At 43.5% G+C, this 13,091-nt stretch overlaps 1 protein-coding gene across 1 annotated transcript in view; it reads left to right on the forward strand.

The window, feature by feature from the left end:
* The first annotated feature begins 9,822 nt into the window (after positions 1-9,822).
* arxa (aristaless related homeobox a) overlaps positions 9,823-13,091 on the forward strand; it is a 5,497-nt gene continuing 2,228 nt past the window's right edge. The window contains exons 1-3 of the mRNA XM_020609658.1: positions 9,823-10,263; positions 10,607-11,171; positions 12,555-12,600. Of these exons, the coding sequence (XP_020465314.1) occupies positions 10,074-10,263; positions 10,607-11,171; positions 12,555-12,600 (801 nt within the window). The 5' untranslated portion in view covers positions 9,823-10,073. The remainder of the gene's footprint in view (positions 10,264-10,606; positions 11,172-12,554; positions 12,601-13,091) is intronic.

The raw sequence follows: 13,091 nt of genomic DNA on the forward strand, positions 1-13,091 counted from the left end.
TAGTCTATCTTCACATGTATAAACAGGCAATCTCTCTCTCTTTATCTTTCTCTCAAACACACACATGCGTTTTCATTCCTCTTGGTGACTTTGCATCGACTTACTTTCATTTCCTGAAGTTTCAACAAAAAGAGAACATAATGACATTAATTAAGGGGGGAATTGTTGCAGGACTGCTGTATTAGATTGTTACTTAATAAACTGACAACAGATGAACTGACTAGTGAGAGTATGTGGTACTTCTTGCCTCTTATCCTATTTTCTGGCCTTTTAAGGGTCAAAGCTCCCACAAAAGTCACACTGTGGCATCTAACCATACAAAATGTTTGGGTGTTAGTGACTGAGATTCTCACATATACAACTGACATGAACAGAATTTTGTTAGCACTGCTCAAAACATGAAAAATGCCTCCTCAGAATCAATGTCCTTGTTTGTAGGCATAATCCAGACCTCGCTGGTTGGTTTCATGGGGTAAAGCATTTTTTGACACTGAACACCACATAGTTGGCAGTAGATATGCCCACTCAGTCCTGAGAAGAGGTCTCTGTGAGGATGTAACATGGATATGCAGGGCCTTTGTCAGTACCTATAGGCTTCTAGCACAGCTTTTGCATACATTAGGGCCTTTGTCAGTACCTAGGCTTCTAGCACAGCTTTTGCATACATGTCATACAGTATACTGTACAGCGTGTCATGTAAATGGTCCAGAACTCATCCAGGGAGGTTCAAACAATGGTCAAAGTGTAAAGGAAGAATGATAGTGGATATAAAATGCTTCCACTGGAGCTTAAGCAGTTCACTGTATCTGCCAATTTGCCATATATAAGCTACTACATCCATGCTGTAATTATACATACATTGAGTGTACTTTTGATTAAATCAATCAGGCAGTAGCAAGGAGCAATAACTACATAGTGTGTGCTTACACACTTTCCTGTTCTTGTTTCACTACAGTAATGAGAATGTCTTGTATTCTTCTTTGAGCCCAGGGAAAGCCCAGTGTCAGGTTGTTTAGAGGCAAAGCAAAGCAAAACATCACATTATGCAGCATAGGTGCATGTTGAATCTACACAAAAGATCAAATTGCGTCTTTTGTTAGTCTGCTGATATCATACTAAATTTTACCATCATTGTCAACCACATCAACAATTTAAGAGATGGTAGCAATGTCATTTGTTCTAATTGGCTGCTCCTTTGTATTCTGTAGAGCTGCTGCCAGTAAGTACAATATACTCAACATATTCTGAAAAAAAAACCTCATAACTTTGTGCAGGACATAAGTGCACATGACATCTAAATTGTTACTATCTGGCCTCATCTTGTGTATCACAGGTGGGTAACAGTTGTATTTGACTGTATTGTTTGTTTGTATTTGATGTCACATTTAACAAGAAATAGCTGGATTCTTGAATTTTGTAATTACAGACTTGTTACATATTACTGCAGTTTAATATTAAATGACTCCTGACATGAGTCATCCAGTGCCACACACATACATTTGACATCTCCATTTAACGCTGATTAGATATGCAAGGACATGTATATACCCTCTCTGTCTCCTGTGCCTACTCTCTCTCTTGGTCTCTCCCTGAGTAGGCTGAGTATCTCCTGAATCCTATCTATTGCGGTAATGTTATGCAAATGGTTTAATATGAAGATAAAAGACTGTTGCAGCGTGTGGCACTCTCCTGGTTCACAGCCTTGTGTTTCCAGGACGAAAGCTCTAACTATGAGGGCACTATTTGGGAGTCATTAAATGATGGCCTTCCTGACATGCACCCGCTTACCACCGCCGCCACCCGCCCCACATTGGCCATTAAAGCAGCTCACACCCACACCAAGACACACACTGCAGACACCTTTTAGTGCTGGCTCCCAGTTTCTTACACATCACAGTGTCACAGAATAGAAAATTACACTCTCCTCCCACAGAGAAAATTACTTTGGAATTGCTTGGTTATAAAGATGTGCTTTAAAGAGGGGGGTGCGGGGTGGGGGGCACATGCAATAAAAAAGGACACACACAAACACAATTACTTAAGCACTCTAAGGACAATTCTTACAAGTTAATCAGAGGATTTACCAATTATTGATGTCAAAAGGATTTTGTCGTGTATGTTGGTGACTTATGTTTGTGTTTGTCTTTGCATTCAAGGTATTTAGTTCGCATTTTTCTCTGTTGTTTTGTGTGCAGAACAACAGCAGTGAATACACTGTACCCACAAATAGCAATCTCTAAATGAACTGTTGCTTTCGGCACAGCCACAGTTGAGTTATTACGCAAAAGACATGAAAAAATAGTCACAAACAGTCAGGCAGAAGAAGGGAAAGCATAATGTAATGCACTGTAGCAGAGACACAAGTGGAGGATTGAACACAATAAGGTGAAAGGTGTATCAGCATGAAGAGACAAGAGAGGCATGATGGAGATGCAAGTGAGAAAAAGCAAAGTGCAAAATAGTAGTTAAAACAGAAAGAAAGTGGGAAAACTGTAGAGCAAAGATAATTCAGTAGACAAGGACAAAGACGGGTGGATGGATAACTCCACTGATGCATGATGAGACATAACTTAATAGGTTCAAAAGAGCAGAATGACGCTGGTAGCAAAGTAGACTATGGAGAGAAAGGATGTTTAGAGCTTTCTACTGTAAAGCCAAAACACAGTATAGACAAATTGGTTGAATTACAGTTGACTGGAATCCGGCTTATTGACATCTGATTTATCATTAAAAAATTATGTCACAATGTGTGACTTCTGTGAAGACAGGTTTTAATTTGTAGTAACTACAAAAACAAGCTAATAAACATAAACTAAAATCCAGCAAGTATAAGCTAATCTCAGGTTTGGTATTGTGTGGGCTCTACCTGCTGGAAGGACAGTCATCTCAGCAGCTCTCGATCAATCAGGACTTTATGGAAGAGTGGCGAGACAGAAGAGTAAAAGACGGAACAGTTGACGACAGCTTCTTTGTTAAAGGAAAAACATTTTCTGGTCTGATAAGACAAAAATTTAACTCTCTGAGCACTATGTCTGGCCAACACCAGGCGCTGCTCATCGCCTGGCTAATACCATCCCAACATACTCAAGAAGACTGTAACTGCTCCCAGAAGGGTTTCTGTAAAATATTGGATTAATAGTCTGATTACTGTTGTAAATGAATGATTTCAGTTTTTGATTTTTAATCTATGGTACCATTTTCACTTTGTCACTATGAGTGACAGACTGATGAGCAAATCTTGCAATTTTATCAATCTAAAATTAAACCTACAATACAGTAAGGTCTGCAAAAAGTGAAGGGTCTGGATACTTTCTGAAGCAAGGCTAGGTATTCTCCACTGTACCGTTGTTGCCCTGTGCCTTTGCAGGACAGTGTCAGGGCTCATTTACACTGTGCATAATCTGTTTTGAAAAAGGATGCTCTTCCTCTTACAGGAAGAGGGAGCAATGCAACTGTATTTAATTCACATAAATGTCAATAGGAGCAGCACTAGTTGGAAAAGGTGATGTTAAGCTATAGTGACTGCAATAATATGGTATTCAAATCATGCAAGCGTCTAGAAACCAAGCAGTGCCATGACTAAAGTATGCATGGCTCTGTATCTTGGTATTTACCTCTGCAACCTGTTACCCTCTAGAGATGAGCGATGCAGTGGCATGCTGTAGTTAAATGGCCTGGGAGCAGGTAATGAGGCATACTGAGCCATAAATGTCCACCTACAGGATATTCTGTCACACTGTCTCTGGGCCCAACCCAGCGACACATCGGACACCTCATCACAAATAGAATTAGCTCCCCGGACAGAGCCAAAATGATACTGGCTGGATGTTTGGCTGAAAGAGTAATGGCATGAGGGTCTCTGGTGGTGTTTTCCTTGTAGGGGAACCAAAGGGCAGTAGTGTGTATCAGTCCAAACAGTTAGCATGGTGCCAGTTATACTATTCACCCCTCCCTCTGGAGTGTGTGGCCAGGTAGTGAGGATGCCTCCTCTAAATCCATAGTTTAGCTAGGTAGTTTTGAGGGATTGTCTGAGATGTGAAGAAGGAAACTTGAGGTGAATAGCCTTTGGACGAGGAATCAGGGAACAACATCAGAGAACAAGGAGGGTGTGTTTATATCCATGTGTGTTTTGACTGGTGCAAGAGTGTGCCTGATGTTATATCAATCTGGGAATGACTGTGTGCGAGTTCTATGCATGTGTATACATGTGTCTGTCCCCAGCACCATCATTAGGTCGTAAGCAGTCCCAGTGTTGGGGGTGTATCTCAGCTTCTCCTGCGACCTCTCTGGCCAATTTAGGGGAAGAAAAGCACTTCGATCCTGGCCTGCAAGTCTGAGGGTCCCCAGCGGGAGGCAGCGCAGCCCTGCAATCTATATTGGATTTATTCCTTTCCCATCTACAGGCCCCACACACCCCACAGAGAGGAAGTGTTGACTGCACTCTCTCTGTCCCCTAAGACAATATGTTATGGTACACACATGACTACACATAATCGTGTAAACACACAGGTATACACATGCAGACACGCATTCAGAGGCACACACCTAAGTCTATCTCCAAGCCACACTCCCCCACAGCAAGGAAGTTATAACAGCACACTTTCTGTCCCTGTGGGAGTTGCACTGGGGTCAAGATACACTAAGATTTGTGAGACACAGACAGAGAAGAGACAGGCAGAGAATCAAGCCACTGACAGCAAGTTATCTGAGTCTGACCATCGGTTCTCTCGTTGGAAAATATTGTTCAGATTTATAAAAGCAAAGGTGTAAAATGCATTTTTATCACATTAAAACAAGAAAAAAGAATTTACATAAAACTCAGACAAGGTCAGGGAGAAGCGAGGTTCTTAATTTAGTCTAATCAACTGTCATTTGCATAGCGCCATTTGCGCAAGGTATTGCCACTAACTGAATAAATGGACTTCTTCAGACTCAAGGGGGGGCGCTCCGGTTTTGATAAGTTGGAAACATAACTGATTTGCATATATTACTTTGATTATCTCATTACTAGGATGATTCTTGCGGAATTTTTGACACTCGCGCAATCGAATTAAAATTAAGGCACGCAATCAATAAAAGGGCAACGCGGCTGTGAAAACACACGGCACCCCAGGTTTGTATGGTCAACTAGTGAGGATGATGGTAGTGGTGATAGTTATGATGATGATGTGGAAGAAGAAGATGGTGATGATGATGATGATGATGATGATGATGATGATGATGATGGCCTATTTAGCTCACGGGCTCCTGAACTCCGAGGTAGGCTTAGGAGAGCGGCGGACTCTTGATTCCTGTGATCTAAGCAGTAATCAGTGGAGACAATGGGAGCCATGAAATTGCCGCTCTCGTGTTGGTGACCTATCCTATCCACCTGCTATGAATCTAAGAGTGGCCCGCAGGCGGCTCATGTTCACCCCCCAATCGATAATAGCGCTCACATCTTTCGTTCGACTCAACCCATTGGTAGAATGATGAAATCATGCGTGAAGACACGCACGCTTCGGATAATTTTGAAACGCAGCAGCCAGAATAAGCTGGTACTTGTCGGGAGCAGGTACGGGCTTAAAGGGGCCGTCAATTCATCTGAGAACCAATGTGTATGATCAAGTATCATCAGTCACCAAAGCCCACATGGTTTTAAAAATCTAAATTTCTTCCAAATTCTGCTAAATATCTGGATGCTGTAATGGCACAAATCTGTAGTAGGCCTCCTGCGTTATGACAAGTGGTTCAGTTGTTGCTAGACACAATTTGTTTGAGGGAAGATCTGGAGACTCCTTCTCCTCTCTCCTAATAGACTCTCACTCGTCTGCACACTAAGAGAAGGCACATGTCCACGTTTTAAAATTATGATGTAAATAATTATAGGCCTGGAAATTGATTTCCTTACGACCTTCTCCAGCAAACGAGGCCTCAGAAATACTCCCTCCCTCCCGCCCTCCCCCAAAAGAAAGCTACTTCTGTTGAAGCATTAAGTCATTAATTATTTTCCTTACATAAGGACAAATTATCGAGTCAGTTGAACGAAATTAGAACCCTTTGTTTCTGATCAGACCGCATTACCGCTGGAAATTACGGATGATGGCTGCGTGCGCGCTCGCCTTTGTTGTTTCGATCATCGCCTGTCGCTCTGAACTCGCGCTAACAAAGTCATTAAATTGACTCCCTCTCGCTCTCATTATGCGGGCTGTTAATAACCGCTAATTAACTTTGCTTACGCGCGCCTTAAAAGCCTCCCTCCCCTCCCAACACACGCTCTCCCTCTCTGCTCCTCTCCCTCCTTTCCTTCTTGGCCTCTCAAGCAGAGCAAGTGTCCAATTATGTCAAAGTGCAAGGATGGATGGAGGACAAGTCGTCGTCACCAAGGCCACAAGCCAGTTGGTGCATGTCAGGGACCAATGTTTACGAGTTTTGCATTGGGAAACACTTGTTAGATAACAGGAAACAGACGGAAAAATTGGAAAAAGCAGTAAAATGTTATGCATGTGCAAATGTAGAAGAGCCAGGAGGATGAGGGTTTCAAATCTAAACGACTCCACTCCTACAGTAGCCAACCATGTATATGGTCAATACCTAATAAGCAAGAGTGGTAGAGAAGCGGTACGATGCATTTACATAGTGTATTGTAGGTTGTAGATGTATAACAGAAGCTGTTTTTAGAGTAAGCAACAGTATCTCACCGTCAGTACAGCGTCTTATAGAGCAGTTTGGTATTCCGTCCAGGAGATGGCGCCAGGTGGATGAAGTGCAAAGTAGAACCCATTCTGCCGGTCCTAGACAGCGGATTTCGTTAGTGTCACTTCCATGGCCTTCACTGCAGAGGACAGGGGTGCAAGAGAGCACAGGTGGCCTGCGTTACATAAGAGTGGGTTTTTACAATGCATCATAACGTTCTTAAAACACAACTTGAAGACGTTTAAAATAAATGGCTGATGTGCATGACACCAAAAGGCACAGGCCACGGAGTGGCACAGCAGCTTCGTCTAAGCAGAACAGAAAGCATACAAGCCGAAGTGTTCCCCCGGGGTATTATCAAGTTAGGATGTTATGACAATACAGGGGAGGCGGTGGTGAGGTGGTGCTGAAGCTGAAGGCGGCCTTTCTCTGCCATCTCCTCACCTGCACGTCAAATAGACGGAAAATTGAAAATGTGCAAATTGCGCTCGGGCTATTTCGTCCCCCTCTAATGTATGCGCGTAATTAGTGCATTTAAACAAAGCGCGGATGTCCTGCTGGCTGAAATGGCGGCTGACATCTCTTTTTCCACAGGGTTAATAACAGTGTGCGGATAAATGAATCAAATTGTGGCCCCCAAATTACAGAGCGACTCTAAATACATGTCTGTATTACGCACGTCTGTTTGTGACCGCGCAGGGAAAGGCATAACATTTCATATTGTTATTACACTCATTACATTGCAAATAAACATGCTCGGAAGTTTGTGACACCACAGAAAGTTGTGAATGGACCTGACCCATCCGGGTGGTGACGGTGTGCATCTGCTAATAACGCTATAGGAGCAGTGAGTATTTTATGGAGGCAGGAGGTCAGCTCATAATACTGTTCTTATGCTGGCTGATAACGTCAATTTAATAGGCCTTATAGTATAAGAAGTGTGAAACACGAAAAGATTCCATGTGTCAAAAAAGCATTCTTTTCCCACTTTAATGCTGTTTCAGCAAATACATTTTAAAGCGTCTATGTTGTTAAGCTGCTATGGGTATCTTAAACCAAGAAGAATAAAAGAAAAAAACTGATGACAACTGGATTAGTTTGGTTTACCTGTGCTAAATCTACTAAGCGGCCTGCACGGATCAATGGCGCTCTCAGCCACAGAGGGTCATAAAGCTATCGCTAAAGAATATATAAAAGTGAAAAGAACACCTTGTGCAATTTTGTGGACATGTATTTTATTGTTATTTTTCGTCTGCTGCGATGCTCTATCCCGGGCAGATCCATAACGGGGGAGAGGGGGAGGGAGAGAGAGAGAGAGAGAGAGAGAGAGAGAGAGAGAGAGTAAATTGCAGCTTGCTGAAGTTTTTGGATTGAATTCTGAAAATGATCCTTTTAACAGTGATGGGCTCTGAGGCGAGGATAGGGGTCATGCCATTCACAGCGGGTTAAATAGACTTTCATTTAAAATTACATTCTCGATCCATCTCTCCATCTCTCCCCCTCTCCAGAGCGGAGTCCCTGCGTGCTATCCCGGCTCCCCGTGCGGCGTCTCATCAGCGCCGCGCCACCCTCACTTTTTAAGTCAATCCGCAACTCCAGCAGAGAGCAGGCAATTGGAGAGAGGGAGAGGGGAAGAGAGGGAGAGAGAGAGGCAAGATAGATAGATAGATAGATAGATAGATAGATAGATAGATAGATATTAATTGTTAGTCATGTTCATGTTAAAACAGTTTCAAAATGCTCCAGCTGGTTTAGATGAAATTTATTCTGATGATATTTCTTCTTCTATGTGACTCAGTCTGGGACATGCATAGCAGGTGCTGTCTGAAGTGGAACACAAACTCTGCGCCAGAATTGTTTCAAAGGATTTAAAAGACTATCTGTTCACCAGCTGCTCCCAAAACACGTCTGTTCAAATATAATATGGATTTAAATAGTTTTCAATTCTTCTTCTTCTTCTTAAGTCATTTTAAAGCGGAATATGTGCACATACATATTGGGGAGGAACTGGGGTTACTATTCAATTTAATTCAACTTTGGCATAGAGGAAAATTCCATTGGTTTATTAGCAATATTGACACATATAGCTGTTAATAGTGTCACTGTAATAATAAGGTAATACTGTACAAGCCTGTAGGCCTGTGTACGTACAGGACAGCAAGGTTGTATAGGTGTCTAGACAGGCCTTTTTCACAGCAGATACTGTGACCTGCAGAAAAAGCACATATTACTAATAACATTAACGATGGCTCTGTTCTATTTAAGTGTCCCAGTAAGTCAGGACGGTGTGACAGTGAGCCAGCATGACCAGGAACCTGAAACTGAAGCAGCTAGATGGAACCCAGCCATCCTTCATACTGTTATTTACACCTGTGATTTTACTGGGACCTGTGATCTTATGTTCAGGAGGCCACTCCGTGACCAACAGTGTCCACATTGATCGTGTCTGTACCTTTTGGCTTATTGTTGGACTTAATGAAGGTGATAAAACACACCTGTACTTGATTTCGACGGTGTTGTCACTGCTGCCAAAAACATCTCTGCATTATTAATGTCACTGATGATGGTGTTTGTCAGCCCCTCTCGTTATTTATATTTTAAATAGTTTAATGTTACATATGCGCTTAATGTTCGGTTTTTGTTCAGGCTGTTTCAGAGGTGTTGTGATCATTTTGAAGGCTGTAGGTTGTGCTGCTCTTGAACTGTACTGCATTATTCAGAGAGATGTTTCTGCTAGCTTAGCTTACATGGGCGAAATAACAGATCATTTTCAGTATAATACAGCACAAACATCACCATCCCAAATTATCACACAGTTAAATCAACACCTCTCTCAAACAAACCTGAACATTATCGCCTCTGAAGGAGGATTCACTGCAGGACTATTGGATCAGACTGACTTAGCTTTAGTGAGGAGACCGAAGAAAGTCAGAACTGAGTGGAGGCTGCATCAGAACAGAGTGAGACCAAAGCGACATGCGGGAAAAACGGCTACGCTTTGGCAACTTTATTTATCGAGTTCGTTCCTGGGAGCAAACACACTCCAGCTCGGGTTTTGTTGCCTTTCTCTCAAATTGACTTTAATCGTAAAATATATAAAGCAGCTCGGCACTGAGCTGCCCCCCCCCCCCCCCCAATGCGGAGCGGAGAAGCGCCTGGCACAACGGAGCGCAACAAGAGGCAGTCGAACCACCGTCTGTCATTAGATGAGTCTGTGACAGAGGGGTGACAGAGGACAGGGGAGAGAAGAAGAAGGAGGGAGGTCTCGGTTCAAACAGACACAGCGGCCTGAGAGAAGAAAAAGAAGGAGCAGAGCACCAGACCCCGGGAGAGAGGGAGAGAGAGTGGGAGACTGGCAGGCGTTAGGCAACCGCAACCAGACGAAGCAAAGCGTCGACATGAGCGGCCAGTTTGAAGAAGATATCCACGATCGGGGCGAGAGGAAGAGTAGTAAATCTCCGACGCTGCTCTCCTCTTACTGCATAGACAGCATTCTGGGCCGCCGGAGTCCCTGTAAGGTCAGACTCATAGGGGCGCAAAGTTTGACAGGTCTGCCCGGCAGAGCGGAGCTCGACAAGGCTGCTGACGGTAAGTTCACTTTGCGCTGGAATCAAAAACTTTGCCTGCAGACCTAACTGGTTATTTGAGAGAGGTGTAACAAATTATCTAGTTTTATGCGCAAAGTCTTCTGTCAGGGCGCCAGGAAGAGGGGTTTCCATGTGTAGCCAACAGGTCAGCATTGTTTTATGTGAATAATCTCGTTGGTTCAGTAACAGTTCGCTAATAGACGATTCACTGACAAAACAGCGGCTGTGAAGGCCGAGTAAATTGTTTATAGGCCTACAAACATATTTGGTTAAGCTTTATTTACAGCAAGTATCTGATTTGCTATTGACTGCCATTTTGTTATTTTGACACGCTTCCTGCTCAGGGCCAACGAAAGAGCCCCTTTCTCTCACTGCTGACATGCACCTGCCACCCAAGCTCCGTCGGCTGTATGGACCCGGGGGGAAGTACCTCCACGACCACGCAGAGAAGCTGGACAGGGAGCGGATCCTCATGGAGCAAGCCAGCGACAGCCTCAAAATCAGCCAGGCGCCGCAGGTGAGCATCAGCCGCAGTAAGTCCTACCGGGAAAACGCATCGCTGAACCGGGGAGAAGGCGACCAGAGCCCCGGGGAGGGCTCGGAGGACAGCAGTCTGGGACTGGTGGAGCTTGGCCCTTTGAAGTTCGAGGAGGACGCGGGGAAGGAGGAGGAAAGCTGCGGGGACGCGGCGGCGCTGTCCCCTAAAGACGAGGAGAGAGAAAGCTTGAATGCCGGGGATGGAGATGTTAGGGACGGGGAGGACAGCGTGTGTCTGTCGGCAGGCAGTGACACGGAGGAAGGGATGCTGAAACGGAAGCAGAGAAGATACAGGACTACCTTCACCAGTTACCAGCTGGAGGAGCTGGAGAGGGCGTTCCAGAAGACACACTACCCCGACGTCTTCACCCGGTAAGACAAATTAAATAGCAGAAATGAATTTAAGTATGGAGAAAATAATGTCGAATTTTATATTTCCTGAAACTATTATTATTATTATCACCAAAATTTTTTATAATCGATTCTGCACACTACGTTTACAAATTAAAGACAATATATTGTACCATTTTGAATTTAAATCCAAAACGTCGAAAATAATTTTTGTCTATAGTAGCAGTCTCTTATAATAACAACAACGTTTTGTCATGATTTTTACAGATGGCCACCTTTAAAACTGATCCTCAAAAGAGCCAAATACGCAAACCATGCAGCGTTTTCTCTAGTCGGCCAAATCCAACAATGGATGTGACAATTAATGGCATTTTAAATAAACACCCATAACATTTTCCTAAAACAGTCCCACTAATTCCACACGTCTCTCATGGGATCACACCTTGTATAATCCAGCCTCAGCCGTGAACACAATGGGCCTGTCTAAGTGCCGACACCGGGGACGTTTTGTTACCTGATTCCGCTCGTGTTGATACACATGACAGCGGTGTTATTCTCAGGAGCAGTAATGAACCGGTGCAGCTCGGGTTACCTGCTGGACATGATACTGAATGCAGTGTGCGCTGGGGTCTGGGCCTACACCCTCCAGCCCAGGGTGTGCTGGACAGATGCGCACACACAGTGAACTGCAGTGCTTTTGGAGTGGATGTTCTTAGGGGTTTACAACTGGAAACAAAAATATATTTTTATGCTTTTATGTATAAGATATCAAAAATAAAAGCAAACTCACTTATATAAAATGTCAGACAAGTTTTCTGCTAAATTATCATTTTGATAATCGACACGTGCGCATTTAATTCTCGAGAATAAAGGCTTATATCCCAGGGCACAATAACCTACATCCCCCACCCTCCAAAAACAAAACAAAACAAAACAAATAAAAAACTAGCCATTGGGATTATTCATATTTTCTAATCGATTTACTTTAAGGCGACTTGTAGGTCTAATTTCCACTGCAACCCTATCTTGCAGCTGAAGGGAGCGTCAATTGCTTTGTGGCAGGCTAGTTTAGATGTCATTATTTGAACCATTATGTTGTTACAGTGACAGGACTGGGCTAAGGAAAATCTAACAACCACTAAAGCCTATTTCTATCCATCCTTGACAGGGAAAATAGAATATGGCTACGGCGTCTTTCTGCAGTTCATGCCAGGGAAGAAAAAAAAATCAAGCCTATTTTGGTCGTCTATTGTTGACAGTGAACAACAGGAGGGGACAAAACAGCAATTCTACGTTGCTTCCAAACGGTGGCCTGTAACCTTGAATCCTTTCTTTCTTTTCTTTCTCTCTCACTCTGCCTTTTTTCTCTTCTTTCTTTCTTTCTCTTTTATTTATTCTTTTCAGAGAAGAGCTCGCAATGCGCCTGGATCTCACCGAGGCCCGCGTTCAAGTAAGTGGCTCTGTGTTTATTCTTATCTGAAAAGAGAAGTCTACTTGTAAATCAAATAGGGGTGGGGGGGGGGAAGCATCCTCTAATGTTTTATGTCCTCTATAAAATGTCCGTCGTACACAGAGCTGGATAATAACCGGCGATATGCGTCACTGATTGAGGATCAACGATTACGGGCCAATTTGAAGCAGTAATTTATTACAGTAAAATGTGTTAAATGGCCCCAGACGCAGCGTGGGGAAGGTCTTTGCTGTTATTGAATGTTATTACACGCGAATGGGAGACGTTTTAGTGGCAATTAAGCCGACGCTGGCGATTCATAAAAAGCTCACTTAGTGCAGGAGCAAACACTGTCTATATATTCCTGGGATGAGATGGTGTTTGAATTCCCATCGGGGGGGAGGGTGTGTGTGTGTGTGTGTGTGTGTGTGTGTGTGTGTGTGTGTGTGAGAGAGAGAGAGAGAGAGGGAGAGAGTAAAAAAAAAAGATGT

This window comes from Monopterus albus, unplaced genomic scaffold (assembly GCF_001952655.1).
Source record: "Monopterus albus unplaced genomic scaffold, M_albus_1.0 scaffold100.1, whole genome shotgun sequence".
Taxonomy (NCBI): domain Eukaryota; kingdom Metazoa; phylum Chordata; class Actinopteri; order Synbranchiformes; family Synbranchidae; genus Monopterus; species Monopterus albus.